The following is a 26,874-nucleotide window of genomic DNA, read 5'->3' as shown; positions in this document are numbered from 1 at the left end:
CCCGAACAAGAAGTCCTCTGTGTTAGTTCTGGATTTTTCTCCATGACTCATCAAGACCTTAACTTTTTGAATCTTCAGTTTGATAGTGTTAAATGAGAAGGTTTAACTAGGCAAATTCTAAGGGGCTTTCAAACTTCCCTGTCCTCAGATGTTTGCATAGCTTGATTCAGGCAAAGTGTTAAGAAATAACACATCAGATAGTTTATACATATATATCTGTATATGCTGTATGTGTATTCACATACAGGGTTTATTTATTCATAGCAGTGTTGAGGCAAACCCAGGGCTTCATGTAGGGCAGGCAAGCAAGTAAGTACTCCATTATCAAGTTATGCATATACATAGGAATTTCTATGTTAGAACTCTCATGAGGTTGACTTTTAAAATGATTATGTATTTAACAATATTCTCCTAAACAAGAGATATCATTTGTAGCTATGGCACTTGATGCTCTAGTATTCATCAATAAATTCTGTACACAAGCATGAGCTAAATACTTGCTATTGGCTTCACAAATTGTGCTGTGGGCACATGATACTGTTAAGATTTAGATGCAAATAATTTTCATTTTTATTTAAAAGTTAAGAAGTCTGGGAACTTTGTGCAGGAGGAGGCAGAGAGAGTGTAAGAACCAGAGGGGATGGAGAACACCGAGGAATCAAAGCCTGCAACAGGGCTCACAGATCTGAGGCAGCATGCACAGGGCCTGCATGGGTCTGCAGCAGATGGGGTTCTAGGGTGAAAAGGAGAAGTGAACACATGCCCCCATGCCTAACTGAGAAGCTACTCCAACTGATAAACACTTGCAAACGGAAAATTAGTTTTCTTCAAGGGAGTCTCCCGGGTGAACTGCTCATAAGGGTAGGTCCCATGCCTAGCTCTGTAAGACCCACACAAAAGGAGCTTGGGTGGTGTCTTTGAAGGGTCTTTGTGTCACAATCTTATGTAAGGGAATTGTTTTACTATCACAGGTCCTGTGTGTGTATATCATGGCTTCTTTCTGTTTCCTGTGTGAGGAGAGCAAACTAGAAGCAAAACAAGACTATAAACTCTATTTTTTAATGTTTTATTTATTATTTATTATGTATACAGTATTCTGCCTGCACGTACACCTGCAGGCCAGAAGAGGGCATCAGATCTCATTACAGGTGGTTGTGAGCCACCATGTGGTTGCTGGGAATTGAACTCAGGACCTTTGGAAGAGCAGTCAGTGTTCTTAACCTCTGAGCCATCTCTCCAGCCCAAGACTATAAACTGTTAAAGCCCTCCATCAGTGATGTACTGTTTCAACTCATGCTCCACTTCCTAAAAGTTTCATAGCCTCCCCAAACAGTGCCATCTGGGGACCACGTACTCAAATATATGAGCCTACGGGAGATAGTGCTCATCCAAACCACTACTATAAGTCAAGTTAAACTATCTTAATAAACTAAGGAATATATATGTACATATATGTATATACATATATGTACATATATATTTCTAGAACTGGAGAGATGGCTCGTCAGCATGTGATGTCATCATGTTTTCGTGTGTGTGTGTGTGTGTGTGTGTGTGTGTGAGTGTGTCAGAGTTGGCAGTAGTCTAAAGACTATAGCTCTCTCTCTGAAGGTTTAAATTCCATTTCCCTAATGACTGACATGAGAAATGCCTTAATCATTCACAAAGCAGTTTCACTCTATCCATGAAGATCTAAGTAACACCTCCTCATTTTCCATAAAGAATAGGCTCTGTGCAGGGAGTTTCTACATGGCATTTATACAGTGCATGCATTGCAGTTCCTGCAGGCACGTTCATCACTAAATGTCGCTCCTAAGTGAACACGCTGTAAGGAAAGTCGGTTGCTGCCAGTCACAATGGCACTCCCCAGGCCTCTGAAATAGCCATGTTGCTGTCCTGCCTGCCAGCAACCCCAGCCTGAGGACTGCTTCTGCTGTATCATAAATTCAGATAACAGTTTTATTTTACTGTTTAGAAAAGTTGTTCCCTTTGTTCTTCTACCAACCATTCTTTAAACTTTAAAATACTTTCTCTGGCTAGGAAAAGAAGTGTGCCATTGTAATTGGTTCCTTTAAAACATCTAATTGCACATAGCAGGTTTTATAAAGCAACATAAATGGGCATTTGTCTCACACCCTCAACTAATGGTCCACCAGAGTTGACTATAGTGCATACGTGTTTCTTTGCACGTGTTATGTTAAATGCCATGTGTAGCGGGTGACCGCTCAGCATTGGCCCTGTCTAAGATTCCCTGGCATCCCTGTGTAAAGTCTCAGGTACAGTTCTTGGCTTGTGTTTAGAGAAGAAAAGGGTAGCATTGTCTATGAAATACCAGGAAAAAACAGGCATATGCTAAAGGAAAACTTTCTTAAAGACTTTTTATATAGACATAAAATATTCTTGGCAGTTATTGATAGAAATGCCCATTGTTTTCTCTACATAAACATGGATAAAAGCAGCTGAAGACTATTGAACTTTAAAGGCAGTTTGTTAAGTAAGTGAATTTTGACAATGATTTTTTATCATTTTTAACAAATTATGAGAATTCATATAAACATTATTAAAGTATTTTAATAGAAATGAAAATTATATAATAGTAGAAAAGATAGAAGTAAAATATTAGACATATAATCTCCTGGCAAGGACCTGAAGTTATAATTATAGGCGATGTGAGAAAATGGCAGAGGATCTGCCATTGGCCGTGGATCAGATTTGGAACGGTGGTGAGTGTCATGACGATAAGGAATTTGCAGCGGGTCTAGCCCAGACACAACGGACAAAGTCAATCTCTTGGATTCACAGAGTTCATCAATGTATATAGATTATAATAAGCTATTGAAGGTCTATTCACTATTGTTTTTTGTTGTGATTAAAATTATGATTGAGGATATATAATTTTTCAAATTTAAAAATATTTTAACATTTATAGGGTTATTGAAATAAGTATTTAAGTATATTAATAACGTACTAAATAAGTTGGAAAGTTTGTATATGATATCAAAAACCAAGAATAAAAACTGATTGAACCACTACCAACTAATTTCCACTCTAAGAAAGACCATAATAGATTAAGCAGTATTATCAATAGATAGATTCTTATATATTTATATGTTTGAATTGTATCCCCTAAATTCACTTTGTTTCCTACATGAAACCAGTTGGGAAGTAGGAAAAGCCACTGGGTAGAGCCTTCTAGAACCAAAGCCATCTACATTCGCATCCAAGCTTTGCCATTTGCTAGTTGTGAAACCATATTATTATCTTAAGTTTGATGGTGTCCACCCAACTAGACTCTAATAAGGAATGAATTTGACAATACAAAGTATAGTAACATACACATAGTATCTTCCCATAAGTCAGAGTGTTAGCAATGCCTTTTGAAAAGATTATTATTGATGTAAATGCAATAAATTTGAAAAAGAATGAATTTTGTATTTTTTAAAAAAATCACTTGATATATTATATTCACTTAGGAGACATAACAATAAATAGGATAATGTACATGCCCACCACACTAAAGTCAATTAGTGGATCCTCTCCATCACCTCTTTTATTCAACTGGCTGAGATCATTTTGCTCTACCTAAACAGAAACCATGGTTACCAAGGGAGAAGCTCTTCAAATGCCGGGCTTTGGCAGCCTTCTATCCTCCTTTGATGGAGCGGCAGCCGCAGTGGGAAACAGTAGCGGGGGCTCTCTCACGTGTTATAAATCTTGTGCAAATCCCGGGTAGCTGGACTCCTACCCCTATGTTTCTCTTATGTACGCCTAGGGAGTTGGGATTCCTGAGCCCTTGTCAGTGTCCAATGTTATAGCTTCTGGCCTTGGAGTGACTGAGACCTTCTGCTTTAAAGACTTGGCAAGCCTGTGGAACCTTTTCAGCCCCCACAGTCTACAGTCCTCTTCCTTGGCTCTCATTAGCCTTCTATTTCTCCGTCAGCTTCAGCTTTCTACTCGTTCTCCCCTTCTCTCTGCCCCCACTCGTCTTTGACCCCCTGGCCACATCCTTGATTTCTCTCGCTGTCTCTGACTGCAGCAGCTATGGCTTCTCACAAGGCAGCTACTGCCAGCTTTTGCTGGTGCTACCACTACAACGGCTGCCGCTGCTCTAGAAGCTGCATGTCTAGAGGCTTTTCTCTTCTCGTAGCTTTTGCAGCTCAGTGTGCCAGCTCCCCCTCTGCTCTGCCTCTGCCTCCCAGCCAGCTGCTGTGCTGTCCCTACAGGTCGCAGTGCTGGCTAGGGGCCTGTGGGCACTCTCCTGTCTCTGCTGTCCTAACACTCCACTGCCTGCTCTTTCTTCTTCCTGCTGATAGGTAGGCATGCTCAACTAAAAGTAGGCAAGAGTAAACAATGTAAGATAAATCTATTATTGTCCTAATATTGTAACACCAGAGGAGACAGGGTGAGAAGTTGTTTTCTGTCCCACTTATAAAATGAACTAAACTGAGCCTGGTGGTGGTGGGGCACGCCTTTAATCCCAGTACTTGGGAGGCAGGGGTAGGTGGTTCTCATGAGTTCAAGGCCAACCTGGTGTTCAAGGCCAACCTGGTCTACAGAGCTGGTTTCAGGGGAAAAAAGATGAACTAAGCTGTCCACTTAGCTAGTGAGAGACAGAATGTTTGCACCAATCACAGCAAATGTCTCAGGCAAATGAAAGCTGTGTTTTACACCTAGTTTGTTGTTGTTGTTGTTGTTGTTTTGGGTTTTTTGGGTTTATTTTTTGGTTTTTTGTTTGTTTGTTTGTTTGTTTGCACAGATCCCTGAGATCCCTGTGCTAGGCTACCATAGAAAGAGCTCACACCCTGGCTTAGATGAAAATGCTCATAACGTCACCTAAAGTCCTCTGAATCTTGTGATATCAAAACCATGCTTTCTCTAAAACAGCAGTAGCCTTTTCTTTATATTTTCTAGCTTGCGTGTGACATATCCAGACAGGATAGTGTGTGGGCTTGTGAGATAATCCTACTAGACTGTATCAGGTATTTGTGGCCTGGTGACAGAACACCCAGCAAACAGTCTATGGGAATAGAGATTTGCGTTCAGGATTTGAGTGCTGCAATTTTCAAAATGGAGAAAGTGTGCCAAGGTGGCTGCATCCAGAGCCATGGAAGCTTGCATTGGTAGCTGTCCACATCATGCTGAATTAGGAAACAGAGAGCAGAACTGGAACCAGGGTCCAAGCTAGAACCTACAAAGGCTTGTCCCTTGTAACCTGTTTCTACCGGCCAGACCCTGTTCCCAGAGTTCCATAGCCTCCTGAAAGAGGCCAGCCTTGGCACAAGTACTCTGTATATAGCCTATAGGGGCAATTCAGATCCAAACCGTACCACAGCCCATACAACAGACTTCTGGATATTTACTCTAATGTAGAAGGGCAACTGTTAACGTATCTATGTGTCACAAATGACTGTCTACATGCGAAGAACCTACCTGTATCATTAGGGTGATTTAGATCAGAAGACATCACAGGGTGAACCTGGGATCAAAGCAAGCTTGTGAAGTGTTCTGAGAGCAGTTCATACTAAGTTACTGATGGTCTCTTTATCCTTCCTCTAAAATATGGGATTTTTTTTTCCTTAGGGGGAATTTGTTGCCTGTCTCCTTTCCCTGTTACGACAAATGACAGATAGACATTATCAACAACTTCTGAATAGTTTCAATACTAAGGAAGAGCTGCGGGTAAGTGATGTTTAAATTCTTTTTCCCCTTGACTTTCTCGTGTCCTTCCTCCTGGTTGGGCAGAGGGTTCTTTGGCAGTCGGTTCACCTCTTCCCATTGAGCTCCTGTTTGTCTCAGTTGTGCTAACAGATCTTCTTTCTAGATTGGCTCTGGATTTCTCTTACTTAACAAAGTTATTAGCCATTAGTTTGGAGAAAGACATCAGATTTTAATCACATCTCATCAAAGTATGTAAACTAGACACAGATTAATAGAATAAAGTGAATAAACTCCACCATCCTATGAGGGATGGAAATGTTGTCTTAGTAGAAGACAGGAGATCTAAACAGGTTGGTTGGCTTCCTCTTATAAGAATCAGAAACTTCACCTGCAACTTTCTGACTAGAGAGACAGAATCATTTAGGATTACAGGTACACATAGGGTCTGAGAACTTACCTACTCACGGTAGGAAAATTTGCATATCAAAAAGAAGATAGTGGTCTAATTAACTCTCTACTTAAAATTGGCTACTTAACATAATTGAAAGAAAAGTATATTTTACATAAGAAGTCTGGTTTCATGTCTCCAGTTTTTCCAAAGGAAGGCTAAATTTTTGTTTATAGCTTGGGTGTTCAAAAACATAGAAGCACAAATTGAAAGGCATTCTTAGCTTAATTCAGGTATTGTGTTTAATGTTCTACTATTTATTTTAGCAGCAAAACAAACGGAAATAACTAGTGAAATGTTTCATGTGGCTTTGACTTCAGTCACGTGGCACCCTGTTTCAAAGGACATACAGTTTCCTCTGCAAAATGACCTGGTCTTCAAACCAGGATACTTATTTAAGGATATTACTTCTTCATCTGTTGTTCAGGAAATATAGACTGAGAACCTCATACATAGAAAACCTTTGTCCTGGCACTGAAGATGTGACCAGGCACAAGTGTCTTCTTGTTCTAGGGGACCATTGCCATTTGTCACGAACACCCTGAGGGGTGAACACACCCATAGGTCTATACCTATGGCAAGTACCCATAGGTTTATATAGCAAATAGGCTTGCCGTCAACCCAGATGCAAGCCAACAAGAAAAGTTTGCAAGAGAGGTGTTGGATAAGAATAGAGTAATTAGGACTATGCTCCTAACTAAATTCCTACCTGGGCTGCAGATATAGCTGTTCCAACATGCAAATGGGGCCCAGATCCATTCCCCACTTGAAAATGAATGAACAAATGAATAAATCAGTGAAATGTCACTTCAATGCCCTGACATAGCACATAGCTCACTACTGTATCCTTTTAGCACTTATTGGAACCTAGGATATTTGTTTGTTTGTTTATGTGACTTCACCAGCCTTCAGCCACTGGGTTTTAAATTACTTGATATTTAAAGCTCTGATTGGCTCATGGTTCTGAGGTCACGTCCCTAGGCATTCAACCAATATATGTTCACTATTTGATGGAACATAAAACCTTTAGAAACAGCATCATAAAACATAAAATCTGGGAGTGGGTACGGCCTTTATTTTGAAAGCATGGATAGGTTTAAGAAGGGAGAAATGTGACCACAGTTGTCTGGATGCACAGCTGAAAACGGATTAGCCGAGGTCCAAATAGGAGAGAGAAGCGTGTAAAGATTTCGATATAGCAATCTAAGCTAGCAATGACAGTGACATGTGTCAGAGTTAGTAGTAGCTGTCAACTTGATACAGCCCAGAGTCTCCTAGGAAAGGGAGCCTCAGTTGAAGAAGTGGCTGGATCATACTGTCCTGTGGTCAGTGTCTGTGAGGCAGTTCTAAGTGACTGATACAGGAGGGCCCAGCTCGCTGTGTGTAGTGCTGTCCCTCGGAGGTGGACCTGGGCTGTAGGAGAAAGGTGAGTGAATGCGCCAGAGGGGATAAGCCAGAAAGAAGGGTTCCTCTGTTGGTTTCTACTTCTACTTCCTCCCTTGACTTCCTGTCTGGGTTTCCCTCAATGGTAGACTATAACATGTAAACTAAAATAAACCCTTTCCTCCCCATTGCTTTCGGGCGTGGTATTTGTCACAGCAGCAGAAGGCAGACTAGGGTAGCCTGGAGAGAGACAATCATAGACTCGGGGTCCTAATAAACGTAGGAGCTTGAGTTGACAGGACTTGATGACCCAGCTTTTAAAATTTTTTAAAAGTAAAGGAGGGGGCTAGAGAAACGGCTCAGGTGTTAGGAGCACCTACAACGCCTCCAAAGGACTTGAGTTCAGTTCTCATCAGCTCACGACTGCCTGTAAGTCCAGCTCAAGGGGGTCTGATTCCCCTTCTGGTCCCGGTGGGAACTACACACACACACACACACACACACACACACACACACACACACACACAGAGAGAGAGAGAGAGAGAGAGAGAGAGAGAGAGAAGCACACACAGGAATAACATTTTTCAAATCTTTTTGTTGTTAAAAAAAAATAGTGAGGTGGCGGAGGAGGAGGAGTTGAGTCTTTCCAAGCTTTGTAACCAGTGGGTGGTTGTTGGTACCCTTCACTGCATAGGAATATTGAAGGAGTAGATGTGCAGGCTTGAGAGCAAAATAAATGCGATTGTAGCCTGAGTTTGGCTGCTTAAGGAGCATTGAAAGGCAGATGCCTAGTCCACAGTGTCTGAAGTTCAAGAAAGGCTGCAGGACTGCAGCTGTGGGGGCGGGAACTGGCATCCTGTAAGTGACTGACGTTCCAGACGTAATGGGAACTCCCAGGGAGCGTGGAGAGTTAAAAGGGTCTGCTAGAATCAGAAGCGTTAAGGAGCAAAGAATAGTGAGGAGTATTTGTAGATTAAGTAGACAGAAGGATGCGGGATAATTAGAAGTGGTAGAGACAGATGCTAAAGACAAAATGTTCTGAGAAGTCAGCAAGTGGGGCAGGAGTGAGGGAAACTCACCTTCCCAGGCCTAAGATTAGAAAGGAAGTAGCTGGGGAAATGCAAACTAGGGGTCATTGATTTGACTTGCCAAGGGCTAATTATCTGATTTTAATATGCATATACCACCATTTAATAGATTTTTTTCCCAGTGCTCAATTTTGTGCCAAACTAAGGGAACTTTAGTTATGCCCCCTCAAAACTACCTTGCAGTATATTTTCAAAGATGATAACATTGATCCATGATCCCTTATCTAAAGCCCTTAGTAGCAGATTTCTTTTGGAAATCAAAATTCTATAACTTCAGAAAGCTGATATGGTGCAAAATACTGTATATTCCCCTGTAGCCCTGCAGTGAGACCTGCAGTAGAGTGCAGCATTTCATCTAGGGAAGTAGCTAATTCAGGGGAGATTTTTGCTTCAAATAGCTTATAAGACTTATAAGACCCTTTTAGATTTTAATATCACAATAAAGACCTACAGAACTCTAATAATAAATACTGTATGGAGACTTAAGTATGAAGCAGGCGCCATTCATATAAGTGATTAATATTAACTCCTTCTCCAAAGGAACGCATGAGGTAGAACCAGTTATTGTATTACAGATGTCAATTATTTGATTCAATAAACATTTACTGAGTACACTGGCTAGACAGTAGGGATATCAAAGATAATCAAATCATCTTGTATCGGGAGTAGATAGATCACTGTTACACCCTTCCATAATCACTGCTGGGAGAGGTATAACAATGAGCCAGATTCAACCTTGGGAAGTTTAGATGATCCTGGGGATTGGCAGCTCTAGCTCGTGGCCAAATGTAAGTAAGCTACTGCTTACTTCTACAAATAAAGTTTTGTTGAACACACACACATTACTGTTATAAATAAATGTGAATACTTTGGCTTCTCTTCAGAGCACATAAACCTTCTACTTTTTCACCAATTAATGTGATTTCTATAAACAATAACAGCCAGCAGTTAGGGAATAACTCCCACTCTCCAACCGTGAGCCAAGCATGTGGCGGAGTCCTCTTGAGCCTTTGTGTTTTGTCCTCCACCTCTTTAAAGGTTGATTGATGCCATTATTCCCAGTTAATTGGGAAAGCTGGGGATCTCCTGGTTGTCCTCAGCTCCTTGCTCAGACAGCTATCTAAGCACAGAGCTTCCCTGAACTTCAGTAACCCAATCTTTGCTCTCAAGTTCCCACAAATTTTATTTGTCATTTCTTGGAACATCCTAACGTGTTTCTAGTCCCAGAGTGGCCATGTCTCAGGCTAAATGAGTAGGCAGAAGATTATTGGATATTTAGGTTTAAAATTCAACACAGTAGCTATGAGGCAGTTGTCAAATTACCATAGTGCTATTTGATGAAGAAGTAGGCCAGCATTGGATTGTATGCTAAAAGTCTCGAGTAACTCTACAGTTTCCAAAAGGGGTAAACAGAAATCAGCTGCCTGACTTATTTCAGATTCTGTTGCTGTAACAGAAAGTCTGAGATGGGATAACTGATAAAGGTGTATATATATATTCTGGTTCATGGATCTGGAAGTCATAATGCTGAGTCTTAGGCTGTAGACACTTGAAATTGACAATAATAAATGATGTGTTGGATTTTCGTGGAGATTTTTGCTCTTCTTCGTTCCTGCTGTCCCTTCCTTTCCCTTTTTTCTTGCCAGTTATTCCTTGGCTTTTCCCAAATGGTTCTCCAAATGAAACTGAATTTCAAAAGTACACAGTTCTCAAGGAACAACTGAGACTAATGGTTTTTGGATACACTTGTGCTTAAAGAAGCTGGGTGCCTGTAGGGTTGTTGTTGAAGCTTTTGAACAGGTGCCATTTCTTCTTGGTCCTCAGGTCCTTGTGTGTGAGCGGCGTGAGTCACGGTGTCAGAGCACAAGTGTGTGGGAGGGAGCAAAAACCTGAGGGCTGGAAGCTTCCTCTGTTTCATTTTTTTCTTCAGTAAAATGTGACATGTTTTAAAAATGAACAAAGCAGTCACTGGGTAGTGATTAAGTCCTTTTTTTCTCTTCCGCAGTTGGTAGAGTTTCATTATACACCCACTGTGTTCTGGGGCCTAAGGTCCTGTCCATATCCTCGGTGTTTCATATATTGCACCAAAGCTCCTGTTGTTTGTTGATCATGACCTTTCAGAATGAGCCACTGGGATCTTGATATAGGTGTGAAATTAAACATATTCTAGAACTATCCATTCTCTACATATTAGCTATTAAAATAATTCAGATTTAATCTCTACCCAATCTATATGGTTTCTTCTGGCAGGAGTTTGTCATGTGGCCAAGGCTGGCCTAGAACTTGCTACTTAGCTCAGCTTGACCTAGAACTTTATGGGTATCCCAGGCTGTTATTAATCTCATGGTTCTCTTTCCAAAGCCCCCGAAGTATTGAGACTATAGATGACTGTACCATCACAACTGCCCTTAATTCAAGTTTAAACATCTTACCAATTTCTATTACTTGACTGGACCAAGTCCAGTATCTTTATCACAGGATCACTGTTTTCTGTCCACCTTCCAACCTTATCTCCTGCCTGTGTCTGGACACTGTCTATTCCAGGCATTTTCATTGCCTGTTCTTAGCAGATCATGTATGTCATTTGTAATTCCTCCATGTCGTTTTGATTTTGTTGATTCCTTTCTATCCAACATAGCTACTCTGTGGTTCAGTCTTCACAAGAGACATCTACCTGCTCTAATGGGCTGCTCGCTGTTTCTGTATTTCCAGAGTCTGTTGCGGCTTGAGTTGCAGCCATGTCATTGTGTCCTAAACCTGGAACATAATCCTATGCTTAGTGAATGAGTGTCCTTTCCCAGTCTCTGCCTGCGTTACAGAGCCATCTTCTCCCATATGATTATTGGGACTTCTCTTTGTCTGTGTATATTGATTACAGAATAATGCTTCTACTGCTCTCAAAGATTGAAGAGAATTTGGGAGATAGTTCAAGATTCCATTTTGAGAGTGCAAATTTTAACATGATAAACGTTACTAATGCCCCTTGATTGAGTTCAAAGCTGGTATCAAAGCTGTTATGCATTTGAAAGTTGTATCAAATTTGTGTAGTAGCATCTGACTGCATGTGGCCTACATAACAGAAACACATTCCTCGCAGTCTATGCCATGTCCATTGTTCGGTCATCTACCTGCCCTGCAATGCTTTGTGGGATAGCTCTGTTTGCACTCATGATCTTAAGGTTCCTTTTTCAGTCTGACTTCATGAGCCAGTTTCTATTTTGAGCCATCCTAATACAGTATCATCTTTGGTTGTAGGATTCTGATCCCTATAGCCAATGGCTTTGGGGGATTACACTTGTGACATCTCATAACAATCTTGCAACACACAAAGCACTCTGTTATGATGTAGAAAAGTTTTCTAAGCCACAAATTTAATATTCTATGCCCTGAATAGAGCTTGTCAGTGCTTCCATTTTGCCTTTAGGCTAGATTGGAGACTCCTTATCATGGGAAAGACAAGAGAGTAATTTCTCTCCTTTTTTCTTTAAATCCCTATTTACTTAGCTTTTATTTATATATTCTCTATCCTAATTTATGTTTCTTTAATTTATTCCTATTTTTTGTTTATACCCATATTTTGCCCCTACCCCTTACAGTTCCAATACCCCATGTTGCTTCTGGCATGTGTTCCCTTGGTGTGACATACCTGTCTCTTCATGTTCTCCTAGTTCATAGAATATGCATGCATCCACATGGTTGTTAAGTTAACATATATCTATACCATGGTCTATGAGTTCCATGAAGAAAAAGAAAGTGTGTCCATTTGCACACATTAATAATAAGCTCAGAGTCCCTGGTTATGCATCATTGTCACATTAAGTCAGAAATCAGTAAAGCACTTCCCCTTGGTGTAATCTGGCCAAGGTCAAGCCTGGATTTGAACTCTCTACCTTACTATCCCTGTGTCTTCTTGTAGTCCCTGTCTGTCTGTTGAGTCTGAATCTGTGCCTACCTGAAGTGGGTATCTTGAAGTCTGTCCCTGTGTCTGTGTCTATCCCTAACAGAGGCCTTGCTGTCTTTTATTGGACAGCGCAGACAGCATCACATGAAGAAGAAATGGGGGACACTTTACAGAAATCTTTAATAGAGTTTTACAGGAGATTAAGTCACTAGCTCCAACTGACCATATTCCAATAAAACTATCAAAAGTATTCATATGTCGCATCCAGCATTTATGGTGTATATCTGCTTTTAGAAGGTCTTTTTCATCCTCTTTGCTGTTTTTAGCAAATGATGACTATAACATACGTACATACATACATGCACACACATGTATCACTCAGGTGTCAGAGACATAGAAGAGCACAATTTAAGACTATAGCTGTGCACTCTCTTGGGTTGCAATAGTTGGTTACATGCTAAATCCAAGGCAAGTAAAGTTCTGGTTTCATTGTTCTCTTAAAGGCAGGTTGAACAGGTAGCCCGAGTACACAATAGGCTCGAGTCTTAAGTAACCCCAAGGTGCCTTATTTTCTTGTCTGTGAGGTCCAGCAAAAGGCCCAGTCTCTTTAAATGTAAGAGGGATTTTACAAGGCATTGCCACAAAAAAAAGTGTTGCGCTTGAGCGCCTTTCTGTGGTAAGTCCCAGGCATGCTTTCAGTCCTTCCGCTACAGTGTGTGTCCTAACTGGCCGGGGATAGTGGCGTCTAACAGACACTGCCAGACAGTAGAGCATCCAGTATTTATAAGAGAGCAAATGTAAAGAAATTCTCAGATCATAGTAACCTTTATTGCCTTCCTCTTTGTTTGAACATGGGCCTTTTCTTGCTTTGTTTTGTTTCGTTTTTGAAGAGTTTTCTTAAAGACTCTCTTGCTGAACCACTTTATTCTAATTTATTATAACAGCACTTCCCATTTCTTCCCGGTTTCGAACGCTGATCTGAACAGTGACAGCGGCGTACTTACCATGCTGTGTGCGTCACATAACCAGACAGACACAGAAAGACGTCTGCCAGACCGCCACTTCTGAAATGGTTCCATGTGGAACCCTGGCATCTAGTGCTACCCAGATAAGCATGATTGGACATAGAAATGTTCTTTTTAATAGTATAAATTGAATCTGTAAGTTACGTGCGCAGAACGCTGGTGTCTGCCTCTACCGAAGCACACATGTAGAGAAAGGGCTAGAGTGGAGAAGTAGAGGGCAGACTAGGAACCAGCAGTGTCGTAGGCACAGGCAGACACAGGAACGCCGGCACGTGGGTCCTGCACTTTAGAATACGGAAGCTGACTAAGAACTCTAACCTCTCGCAATGTGGTAGGCAAATACAGGCTGAAATACACTGTGTCCCACTGCCATGGTGGAATGTGCTCCGTTTAGCAACCCATGCTCGCAGGAAACATGAGACTACAGTTTAGAAAGAAGAAACAAAAATAGCAGGGTACTATATGTGTAGGTAGACAGGTGTATTCGATGTTTTTCAAAACACTTCTAACTGCAGGAAACCCCAAGCCCTCGGGTTTCCCAGGTGTGAGAGCTCAAATGCTCACAGACAAGTTTCCAAGGTCATTGAGCTGTTGATGTAACCGCTAAGCCAGCATTAAAATCTAGACTTTCCACATACTACATACTATATACCAACTATGTGTGCTGATGCCAAAGAAATAAATTCTTGTCAAATGTTTGTGGACTTGATTGAAGCTGTTAGAAAGTGTAAAACACACACACACACACACACACACACACACACACACACACACACACTGGAAAGCTACCATGTGCTTCTTGGTTTTTAACAGTCTTCTGTTGCTCTGAGTGCCAGCCGTACTGTTATTCAGGCAGCTTACATGTTTAACGTGAAGTGTTCTTAGACCTGTAAATACAAACCTTGGGTTTGGAGTGGCCTTTCTTTCCGAACACCACACCTTTGCCTTCTATCAGATTGTTAGAGAAATGTATTTTCCTCGAATCACTTAAGGTCACACAGAATAAACGTTCAAGTTTGCTAGTTGATATGTTTAAGCTAGACTTGGTTGGGAGGGTCCCCTTCTAGTAGCTGGCCCCAGTTCTTTCATGACACATTGTCTGTCCCCTCGGGTCCTTTCAGTATCATGTGCTGTAGTACTCGGGGTCCTGTCTTTTGTATTGCTTAAAGAAGTGCTAAATCCATGTCTGGCAGTTGGTATTTCCAAGCCTGACAACAGCTTCTTGTCAAAAGTTGAAGTGTTCTGATAAGAAAACGAGAACTCTACAAGGCAAAGCATTTGCTACTTAACTGGACTTGACTGTTCCACACTACATATGTAGGACACAGAGCATTGCATGGCAAAAACATGTCATTCTGTCATTTTCAAATCTTTGAAGTTTCAAAGGTTTTATTTTTAATTTTGTGGGGGGCAGCACACACGTGCACGCACATGAGTGCAGTTATTCACAAAGACCAGAAGAGGCTTTCGGATCCCCTGGAGTTGGGGTTACAGGCAACTGTGAGCCACATGATGTGTGTGCTGGACTGGGCTCAAGTCCTTCTCAGGAGCAGTAAGTAATTGCCAAGTCATTTCTCCAGCCCTACACAAAAAACTTTTAAGTTAAAATAAATAAAAGAAAGGGGAAAATGGAAAAAAGAGGACTTCCTAGACTGTCAGATACTCTACACTGTTGTGCTCTGGTCCAGTGTCTCCATAGGGAGTGCCTTGTTGCTCTTGGAGCCCGTGAACACTTGTCACTGACCCACCCAGCACACAGAATCACTAGCATTCCATGTGATGCATGAAGGAAACTTACACAGACTCCCTAAACCCACACCCATCCTTTTAGTTCTGCACCTCTTAACAGTACCTTCTAAAAGATACAGCTTTTTACATAAGATCCTTCTATAAAAATAACCTCCCGAATTTCAACAACCATTTAGCTGAGCTAAGACAATTTATTATGCCCCTGGGTTGAGAAGCTCTAATATCTGGGACACTGTGCTGGAAGAAAGGGGAAGGGTTTGTCTGCTTGTCTTCTCTAACAAGTTTTCCACTTTGTCTCCTGGACCTGCACTTGTAGAGCTTGTGAAGGTGACTGAAAAAATGACTTCCCCTGTTCCTGGGAATGAGAAGGATGAGGGGGCAGTTAGGATGGGCAGCGGGGTGGGATGGGGAGAAGGCAGGGGTCCTTCTGCTTCAGGGGTCTGCCCCTGGTGCCCTTCTCTGGAGATGCTTTGAGAATAGCAACTATGGTGCTCTCAGGGTACATGTTGACAGTTATGATAAATAAATAAAACTGCCACTTCCTTCTTCATCCCAGGATTTCCTACTGCAGATATTTACTGTGTTCAGAATATTGATACGCCCAGAGATGTTCCCCAAGGACTGGACCGTCATGCGCCTGGTAGCTAACAAGTAAGACTTTTTGGTTAATAATTACATCTCAACTTGCAAGGGAAAAGGATGATTTAGATTGTTCTTTGTTGTTTCAACACAAGTTGAAACCTCTATATTCTAAGTTTCATTTTCTTTACCTCCAAATCAACTTTTCAGTATTTTTAAGCAGTATTACTAATTGTCTGGAATAGTTATTTAATATGACTCTGTTAATATCTTTTAAGAATCAAACAATATAGCTGGGTGTGTTATCACATATCTTTAATCCCAGTACCCGGGAGGCAGAGGTAGTCGGATCTCTGTGAGTTGGAGGTCAGCCTGGTCTGTAGAGCGAGTTTCAGGACAGCCAGGGCTATTACACAGTGAAACCCTTAAAAAAAACAAGAGAGAGAGAGAGAGAGAATAAAACAATATAACAGTGTGGCACCTCACACCTGCAAGCCTAGTGTTTGAGAGGGACAAGACAGGAGATTTGGACACAGACTGGTGTTATTCTGTTCTAGTAAAGTCAAGGCCATAGACTTCTCTGCCCTCTCAGCTTCCCATCTCCCTTAGTCTCAGAAGAGAATGAAGGTGAACTTTAGGGCAGGGTCTTCATCTTCACTTTCAAAATTGTTATTTAGCTCATTTTGTTAACCTTCTCTTGCATCTGCCATTCTCCAAATGCCAGCCCACACGTGCCTAGGGTGAAGGTGAGATTTCCCTGATCGTCTAACCCTAGACCAAGGTCACCATCTGTCCCCCCCAGACAGGCAGGTATGATGATGGCGAGAGATCCAGGAACACAGGATTCGGATTTGATTAGCTATGCTTAGTATGGCTTCTGCTTCAGGGTGCATTTATAGACTCGGAGGTGTTAAAATGATGTGTTAGAAACTTGTGAAGTAACAAATAGTATCATGTGGCATATTATATTTTACATAAGCACTGAGCAGCTTTTCCACTTTGGAGACTAATTGAGACGAGTGAAATCACTCTCCTTGGAGCTCAGCATATGTATTTTGCTATCTGTGAAGGAATCAAGTGTCTGCTTCTCTGGATGGCAGGATGCTTCGGGTTTCAGTTGGGGCTGTTGCTGCTGTATTTGCCCTAAATTACCAAAGATTCAAGATGCCTGGAAAGGCGGTGAACTGATTTGGGGAGCCAGACAGAAAGGAGTCCAGGCTACCCACAGCAGCAACCTCACGAGATACCAGCTTCTGGTCATTCTGCTCGCCCTATGTACAGAGTGACATTTGGCTTCAATTAAAAGTTTTGGTGGCAGACCATCAAGCTGAAAATAAATCTAAGGTTTTCTTCCTTAGGTATGCAAGCTTTGTGCTTGAGGTTCTGGAAAACCATGACAACAGTATGGCTTTTTGATATTAAATCCTGTCTCTATCCATCCTACCTCTAGACCCTACTGCATTCAGAGGCTTTTATGGCCACATTAGTGGATATCAGACTAAGAAGTACATATTATACTTCTCTGTAAACACAATATTCAAGATTTTCATGGACAGTTTAACCAAGTAAGAACAATTTTGGTTAGAGATGAGATATGTATAATATGTTTAAAATAAAAATTTCTTCCATAGTAAGCCCAAGCCCTTGCTAAACACAGTGATGTCATCTTGTTCCCCAGGCTAGTACTGGTAGCAGTCTGGACCTGCTTTTCTATGGCAATGGCTGATGGCTTTATACCCAGCCTTGCTAATGGACAGGACTCCAAGTGGGAACAGACTGCTTCCACATGCTCGCTTCTGTCTCCTCCCCTCATCTGTGCAAATCTCAATCACAGTAGCCACTTCCTGTTCAAGCTACGAAACCATGTGTGATGTGCCTTGCTTTATAAATATAATTCAGTCCATCAATTTGCCCTGGATTGTTTTTATTTAATCTTAACCTAAATAACATTGGTAGGAAAGTGTATTTCCGAGCTGGGCCTGGTGCTGCGAGCCTCTTAGCCTAGTAATCAGGGAGCTAAAGGTGAGAAGAGATTTTGAGTTTGAGGTCAGCCTGGGCTACACAATAGAACTCTACTGGGAGGGAGGGGTGGAAGGAAGGAAACAAGGAAGGACAGTTTCTGAAAGATATCAAAGTCATTTAAAATATTTTAAAGTGTGTGTACTAAAGAAAGTGTCGCACTTTGCTAACTGCTATATTGGCTTCTGAGAATACCTGTGTCTTCCAAGTTCACCACCAATCTTCCGTGCCACTAACTTTCTTAGACAGACATTTGATCAAGACCACTCGAAGGGTCGTTTTATCCCATAACTCTCACTCTCATTACCGCTACTTAAGAAGTCACCATTGCCCTATCCTTGAACACAACCCAAGAGCCTATCCCTCAAAAGTCATAGTCTTTTATATGTTCATCATTCCTGGTTTTGAGTGGACCAAACGCCTCTAACTTTCACCCGTAGCTGTGTGGTCTTGGTCCCATCACCACCACCACACCCCCACCCCCCCCCCACCCCCCCCCCCCCGCTTCATGCGGCATCCTCCAGAAGCTGTGTCCAGATGCCAGCTGCCTTGTATGGGTTCCGTTTATCTGCCCCGTCTGGTCATTTTGAAACCTAGCAGATATCCCAGGTCTCAGCTCCAGCAGGACGGGAAGTTCTCCCTCCACCTCGCGCATCGACCGTGTGCTACGTCCCTCGTGGATGTTCCCGATGAGGATAACCACTCCTCCAGCCGAGAAAGGGGGCATAAGGACGATGCGAACTAAGAACCAAAAATACAGGATGCATTAAGAGAAGTTCCTCTCCACCTCCTTCCCATGCACATGGTGAAGTGGAGTGCAAAAATAAAGTCCCACAGCGTTAGGTGTTGTTTCTAGGAGACAGTCTTTTCTACGCTTGCCCATTGAGGGCAGCTGGGCTCTTCAGCTGAAGTCTCAGGTCCTTGCTTTGTGTATCTTGTGTGTACATCGGCTTCAGGCACATACAACATACAATAAACAATTAAATTTCAAATGAGTGACACAGATACAATTCTCTCTCTCTCTCTCTCTCTCTCTCTCTCTCTCTCTCTCTCTCTCTCTGTGTGTGTGTGTGTGTGTGTGTGTGTACCCAAGGATAATCTTGAAGGGACCTTTGTTGTGCACTGAACTAAGAAGAGACTTTAATGAAAGACTGAAACTTGAGCTAGAGTTAATATAAGTGATAATAGGTGAGCAACAAAGCAAAGTTATTGCTGCCAGTAGTGATAACATATGCAAAAGGCCTTGTGATCAGTGGGAACGGGACCCTGTCAAGGAGAAGCAAGGGGTTGCTTAGTTAAAAGGGGAACACAGGGTCCAAATGTTTTAAAACACACACTATTCTAGCATGTGGATGGACTGACAGGAATGTCCTCAGAAAATACATAAATCTGCATGATATTAAAATGGCTAATTAAGGTAGCAGTGTTCATAGGGCAATATCAAGTGGACTTGATATTGGATGTATTATTTCTGGGTTTTGATAGAGAGACAGAAGAGAAAGGAGAAAGGCTCCTCCTTTGGCTGGCTTGAACAGGTAGGCAGCCATGCAGGTAGTATAAAGATTGAACACAAGGATGTTGAGGTCTTTAGGTGAGTGCTTGTGAGAGGACAGAGGACCGATGCTAAATGGTGGCTCTAAGGTTTGGGGCCTGAGCAGAAGGGGGCGCTGTGGTACCCATCAGTTAAGTGGAAAATATGGAGAGGGGGTGTCCGTGGAGCGAGAGGAGGGAAGAAATCGGCGACAAATGTAAGCTTAAGGTACTGTTAGTGTCCAAGTTGATACTTGTCATTCTAGTACTCCTGATGCTGAGACAGGAGGATAGCCTCAAGTGCAAGAAAAGCCTGCCTGAACTACATGGTGAATTCCAGAGAAACCTGAGGTACAGAGTGAAACCCTGTCTCAGAAAACAAGCAAGATGCTGTTTGACATCCAAGAGGAGGTGAAAACGAGGAAGTTGCTGGACCACAGGGAAGAAGTTGGGGCTCGAGCTGCCCCTCTATGTTAGTAAAGTCATGGCTAGGATCTGAGGCCGGGAAAGGAAGGAAAGCTCCCAGAAGACAATGTATGCACTCAAAACACAAAAAGCCTCAGGACTGAGGCTGGGCATGCCGGCATTCAGAGGTCAGGCAATGCAGAGAAGCCGCTCGGGCGAGATGACAGCCAGGGCCTGACAACCTGGGAAGGAAATACTTCAAGAAAGAGTAGCTGGAACTATGGACCAGCAATTAACTCTGGGAGCTGGAACTGCGGTCAACCCATGCCCTTGAGTGCTGTCCCCCTGGAGTGGTGGAGATAAAAGCCTGCTGAGGGTGAATTCAAGAGCAGAGCCTGGGGAAGGAATAGACAACAGTAATTACAGGCGGATCTTTTGAAGAGTTTTGATCTTTTGAAGAGTTTTGCTATAAACAGGAATCAAAAAATACTGTTATCTGTGGAAGGAGTTAGGAGGGCGAGGACCTGTTTTAAAATCCAGAATACTCAAGCACGTGGTTGACTAATAGGAATATCCATACTAAATCCATAAATATTGATGCTATTAAGGAAAATGGCTAATTAAAGGAAATGTGTTCATGGGCCTGAAAGTGAATATGTATGATACTGGGTTTACTAGTATTATTATTATTATTGCTGGGTTTACTAGTCCTGACCCCTCTATCCTTGTCTATAACAACCTTACACCTGAAGATCAGTTCACCGTGAAAGTGTTCTGCTGAGGTCAGGCTCACTGCTTTGTATGAAGTCTTCCCTAAGATGAAGGAAGCTAGCCACACTTGGAAAAGTGCTGACCGAATCCATGTAGAGCAATGGCAGCTTTTCGTAGTCATAGGAAGGAGGAAGGCAGAGTTAGGTGGTACCCCGGATAGTTTGAGGTGTCTGCTAAGTATCCATTCACACAATTAGAATGACCCTAGTGTTGCTTTGGTTTATTAAGTGTGGTTATGCTTAAAGTACCGTTGGTGAGAGAGGGGACTAATACCCTGATTTTCACCAAAACTCTGTTACTGTGATGTGTGCCAGATTTAAAATGGTACTGCAACTATGTGTGCAAGACCTGCTTGCACACTGCATGTCCTGGTGAGAGTGGGCAGGGAAACCAGGTACCTGAAGGAAATCATCTATTAAAGTTTGGGCCAAGTAGGTTAAAATAAAGATGACCCTAAGACTGAGTAGGTTAAAATAGAGATGACCCTGAGACTGAGTAGGTTAAAATAGAGATGACCCTGAGACTGAGTAGGTTAAAATGGAGATGACCCTGAGACTGAGTAGGTTAAAATAGAGATGACCCTGAGACTGAGTAGGTTAAAATGGAGATGACCCTGAGACTGAGTAGGTTAAAATGGAGATGACCCTGAGACTGAGTAGGTTAAAATGGAGATGACCCTGAGACTGAGTAGGTTAAAATAAAGATGACCCTGAGACTGAGTAGGTTAAAATAAAGATGACCCTGAACTGATGCTATAGTTCTTGAGGGAAAAGATCAAGGATGCTTCTTGCTTCTCTTTGTCTCTCCCACTCTGCATGCTGCATTGGTGAAGGAAGGCACTCCTTTTCCTGGTTTCCTGATAGGGTTGTGACCCCCTCCACCTGTGCTAGCTCTGCTGCATAATCTCAGCTTGTCTGTAATTATTACACAGCACAGTTCACACACAGTGGTAAGGCTACGGTCATTCATGTTAGGCTAGATCCATGGCAGATGGGACCAAAGCCCCTACTGTCGTTGAACTCTAACTTCTGACCCTGTCTTCTGTCTGTACACCAATCCTTCCTGCAATAGAGGAAGTCATCATGAGTCAGAATCTCCTGTCGGCCACGGTACATACTCAGCAGGCCACAGGTGAGGGTTAGTTACTATTTGTCCTTTCGGTGAGCCTTACGCATGCTGGAGTTTCGGAACTCCCAGCTTAGATCAACTAATTTTAATTCCCCTGATAACTGTTCATGATTTTCATCCGCCCTAAAGATCTTCCTGTTAATCCATTCTGTCCCCATTTAATGCTTCAACTTAGAGAGAAGTTGAATTCCAGGTTTATTTTGTTAGCTTTTGAATGTATAAACATCAACATTAGCTGGGCATGATCATGCACACCTTTAATTCCAGTGCTTGGGAGACAGAGGTATTCAGATCCCTATGAGTTCAAAGCAATTCATAGTGAGTTCCAGGCCAGCCAGGACTACTTAATGGGACCCTGCCTCAAAAAGGTTTGGGTGTGCGGGGAGCAGCATTGTTGATAGTCAAGTTTTTCTACTCTGTAGACTCTACAGGGCATTTCTCTAAGTCTCTGTGTGATGACTGAACATGGGCTGATGCTTCATCAGATTCTAGTCTTAGTCACTTTTGAAAGAACAACTTCCAAGAGAGAAGTTTTCTATGGAATAAGAAAGCAAGAAACTAGGGAAGAGAGTTTATTGAAGGTAATTCTTAATCATAGAATGAGGGAACCGCTGGAACACCCAAAGCAATAAATTGTGTTCCCTGTGCCCCAGTTCCTCTTTCTTGATTTCATCTCATCTTTTTATGCCCGTGGAGATTGGCATTGTCAGAGCAATCCTTGTGCCAACATTGTCTGTGGCAGAGTCAGTGATCTGGCCATTTCGGTAGCAAATTACAAACTTTTCTCAGCGATGGAGGTTGGAGCATTTGAGATCAGAAATAGTTCCATGTTCCAAACTTGAAGAAAATAATGAAGCCCGAGGAGTCATGTGGCTTTAAATAACGGGGAACAAGTGAAAAAAATCCTCCAACTCCAAGTACTCTGCACAATGGAACAATGAAATATGAATTCCTTTAGCTGGCTTGGGGACTTTGTGCTGGGGCTCCATAGTGAGTTCCAGCGCCCATGATGAGCTGGAAAGCTCATGAAGCATATGAAGCAAGCATATGAAATAGCGCCTTCCAAGGAGCTTCCCGGGCTTGAGAAGTCCTCCTTTGGGTTCCTACTCTCCATCATAGTAAACACACTAACCAGATTCATATGCCATATTATACACCTTCACTGAGGAAAAAAATCTGTTTATCAATACTTGAACTTATTTGGGAAATCTTACAAGGGTGCCTATACATTCAAACTACTGCCGTTTGAATGTACTGGCAGCCAGAAGCCAATAGGGAGTGGCAGTGTTGGGAATAGGGGCTTTGTTGGGGTAGATGTGGCCTTGTTGGAGGAATTATGTCACTGTAGGGGTGGAGTGTGAGGTCTCCTTTGCTCAAGCTTCATTCAGTGTGACACTCAGATGACTTCTTGCTGCCTGGAAGCCAAGATGTAGGGTTTCAGCTCTGTCTCCAGCTGCATGTTTGCCTGCATGATACCTTATTGAATCATTATGATAATGAACTAAACCTCTAAAAACGTAAGCCACCCAATTAAATCTTCTCCTTTATCAGAGTTTCCATGGTCATAGAATTCTAACTAAGAAAGCAGCCTATCATTTTTAACTTAGTAAAAACTGCATAAATGTTAAATTGGTCAATTAATGAAGTTAGAGCATGTAGTTGATCGTATTTTGGTCCTTACTTCATAGTTTTAATTTGGTACCATAACTTTCTCAGCCTCTAGTACGTTCCAGACTCAATGAAAAGCCTGCACCCTGTGTCCCTGTAACAGGAGAGCGGGCAGGTCAGATAAGGGCCAAGGTCATCAGTATAGCAGCAAGACTATATGCTGCACTGCAGACACTCAGACTGCTGAAATCCCAGCCAGGAGCCTGCAGAAGCAGAATGTGTTGGGATGCTTTTCTGACTTAGAATTCTCTAGTGCTGTGATTCTCAACCTTCGGGTTACAGCCCTTCCGAACTTGCACATCAGATACCCTGCGTATTGGATATTTACATTATATTTCATAATAGTAGTGATATGAAGTAGTAATGAAATAATTTACGGTAGAAGATCACCGAAACATGAGAAGCTGTGTTGAAGAGTCATAGCATTTGGAAGGTTGAGATCCACTGCCCTAGAGCCTTGGTCTTCAAAGGATGCTTTACAGACAAGAGCATTGCTATCATTTGGAGCTTGTTAGAGAGACAGGCTTCCAAGAACTACTCCAGGCTGCCTGACTCATTGTCTGAATGTTAATTAGGTTACCAGGTACCCACTGAAGTAGGAAAAGCATAGTGCTGCTCTAGAATGGTGGCTCTCCAGGTACCAAAAATACCCTGGAAGCTCTACAAAGCCAGGTGTCCTAGACACACATACTCTCTAGAGGAAGCCCAGCTGTCTGAGACTTTAATATGCCAGTAGTTGTAGTACCGAGACCACAGAGGTCCCATGTTAATTGTCAATGCATGCAGCTCAAGCCACATGAATATTATCTGTGTTTATGACCTGGAGTCTTAGTGAAGGCTTTTACTGCTGTGAAGAGACACCATGACCATGGCAACTCTTATAAGGAAACCATTTAACTGAGGGGGCTCACTTACACTTTCAGAGATTCAGTCCATTATCATCATGGTGAGAAACATGGCAGCATGCGGGCAGGCATGCTGCTCAAACTGAGAGTCCTACATATTGCAGGCAACAGGAAGTGGACTCCGGGCAGTGTTCTGAGGATAGGAAGCCTCAAAACCTGTCTGCATAAGGACACATCTCCTCCAACAAGGCCATACCCATTCCAACAACACCACACTTCCTAATAGTGCCACTCCCTTTGAGGTTATGGGGACCAATTACGTTCAAACTAACACATTCCACTGCCTGGCCCTTCTAAACTTGTAACAATGTCATAATGCAAAATTCATTTAGTCTAACTTCAGAAGTCCCCATAGTATATCACAGTCTCAACAGTGTTTTAAAGTTCAAAGTCTCCTGTGAGATTTATGTAATCCCTTAACTGTAATCCGCTATAAATCAAAATTTCAAAATCACATACTTGCTGTTGTAGTTAGCCGAGGTGAGAAGGGATTATACCATACAATGAACTCACATAAGTTTATTGCAAGGGAAAAGGAAGAGAAAGAGGTTGTGGAGGCCTGCCTCGGAAGGAAAAGTGATGGGGAAAAAGAAGGGGGAATGGGTGGCAGTCCCCCTTTTAATTGGAACTTAGTGCATGCGCAGACTCGTACATAGTGACAAAGTGACATGGCTGTAGGACCCTGAGCTGGCCAAGTATCTGCCTGATTGCTGACTGCGCAGGGGCTGCTCTTAGTGGCTACAGTTAAGGACCCTGGGAGCAGGCTAACACGATGCCTGACATGCTAGCAAAGGCATGCACCAGGGTGTGGTTGTGGCTGATGCCACCTCCTGCCAGGTCCCCAAGGGTCTGAATGTTAGCCTGAATGCTAACACTTCCCATAGATATTGACACAGGATACACACTGCCATTCCAAAATGCTGGGAAGAAAGCATAAAAAGGAAATACTGGACCAAAGCAAGATGGGAAACCAATTTTCATCATGGTAGGGAGCATAGCAGTGTGCAGACAGACACGGTCCTGGAGCTGAGAGCGCTACACCTTGCAGGCAACAGGAAATCAACTCTGACACCAAGTGATATCTTGAGCATAGGAAACCACAAAGCCCACCCCCACAATGACACCCTTCGTCCAACAAGGCCATACTCACTCCAACAAAGCCATACCTCCTAATAGTTTTAAAGTGTTATAAACCACCAACATATGAGTATATTTACATCTGAATTGTTTGAGTTTGTAAATATTCCTGTGTATCATTTTGTGAAGAAATTGCCTAAGAGATTTTTTTTCTGTGTTTTAGTTTCTTTTTGAATCCACATGCTTACTGGAGGACATTTTCTTTTAAATGTGTTTTATTCTTATCTACTAACTGATTTTCACTAATATGGAGTTTCAGCTCATTTATGTTCTTTTTTTATAACTAGTGTTATCATCACAACAGTCCTGTACCTCTCAGATGCACTCCGAAAGAACTTCTTAAATGAGAACTTTGAGTATAAGGTCAGTATCCAGCCCATGACTGTCCGGCTTAGGCTGTGTGAGATCTGTGCTGTGTTTTAGAGAGGTGCTTCATTTGTGTCCAGGAGAATATAGCTTCAACTGTGTGTCATGTTAGGATACTTTTTATTATATTTGTAGACACGTTAGAGTTGTGGTAATGCCTATCAGCCTGGTGGGAGTCAGTCATACCTGTTACCATAAATGTCAATTATTATATTCTTTTGTGTGGCTCCAGTGTAGTTATTTTAGAGTTTTAGATTTTTGTTTTTTTTGAGTTAATAAAGAAAAAAATTAACACTTCCCTAGTTTTGACTTTTGGGAATGAATTCATGAAAGCTCTGAAACCTTAGTGTGTTTCTTTTGGGCAGGATTCTTGATCCCTCAGAAATATGACTGGTGACGTTCCTGCGTGTCCACCTATTCTGGAATACCTCCCCACACACCTTTTTTTATAGCAAGCAAATGACAGTGTAGACAGAAGTGCCTGCTGTGGCTTCCTTTCTCAACAATGGTTCTGTTTTGTTATCTTTGTTTCCTGTTGTATTTTTTAATAACATGTTTAACATTAAACATTTAGTGAGAACTCATTATCTGACAACTAGAAAATACAGAAAGCACAAATGCAATAAAAATTTGAAGCACTCTTGCCTGGCGTGCATGAATTTAACCTGGGTTTGATCAAACAAACAAAAACCAGAACATCTAAAGAACAGAAGAGGCCTGACTATGAAAAGTCAGTGCATTCTGTCCGTGACACAGGGTGACATCTCAGCACAGCTTCGCAAACACCTCCATCTACCCATTGCCCTTTGCTATGTGAAAAACGAAACAATACATCTTCAGCCATCTGATTTTTGCTGTTTATTTTTCTTCACTACTTGCTCCTCATAAATTATCCTTTACGTGTACATTCTTGCAAAATTTAATATTGCCATGTGCCTATATTTCTTCAGATGAATTTTATTAGGGGAGGGGGCTAGAGGGATTGCACTAGTTAAGAGTGCTTGCTGGTCTTAGCCAAGTTCAGTTCCCAGCACCCATGCCAGGTGACCTTCAACTTCAGTGCCAGGGTACACCATCACTCCTATAAAAGTGTTTTTAGTGGCATCTTTTGTTT

The 26,874-nt window shown here is 42.1% G+C and overlaps 1 protein-coding gene across 1 annotated transcript in view; it reads left to right on the top strand.

Moving 5' to 3' along the window:
• Dock4 (dedicator of cytokinesis 4) overlaps positions 1–26,874 on the top strand; it is a 392,500-nt gene that overhangs the window by 292,731 nt on the left and 72,895 nt on the right. Inside the window, 3 exon segments of the mRNA XM_087911826.1 lie at positions 5,581–5,679; positions 15,809–15,903; positions 25,682–25,757. Of these exon segments, the coding sequence (XP_087767952.1) occupies positions 5,581–5,679; positions 15,809–15,903; positions 25,682–25,757 (270 nt within the window).

This window comes from Myodes glareolus, chromosome 11 (assembly GCF_982192425.1).
Source record: "Myodes glareolus chromosome 11, mMyoGla1.1, whole genome shotgun sequence".
Lineage (NCBI taxonomy): Eukaryota > Metazoa > Chordata > Mammalia > Rodentia > Cricetidae > Myodes > Myodes glareolus.
The sequence above is the reverse complement of the archived record's forward strand: the minus strand, read 5'-3'. Positions and strand labels throughout refer to the sequence as shown.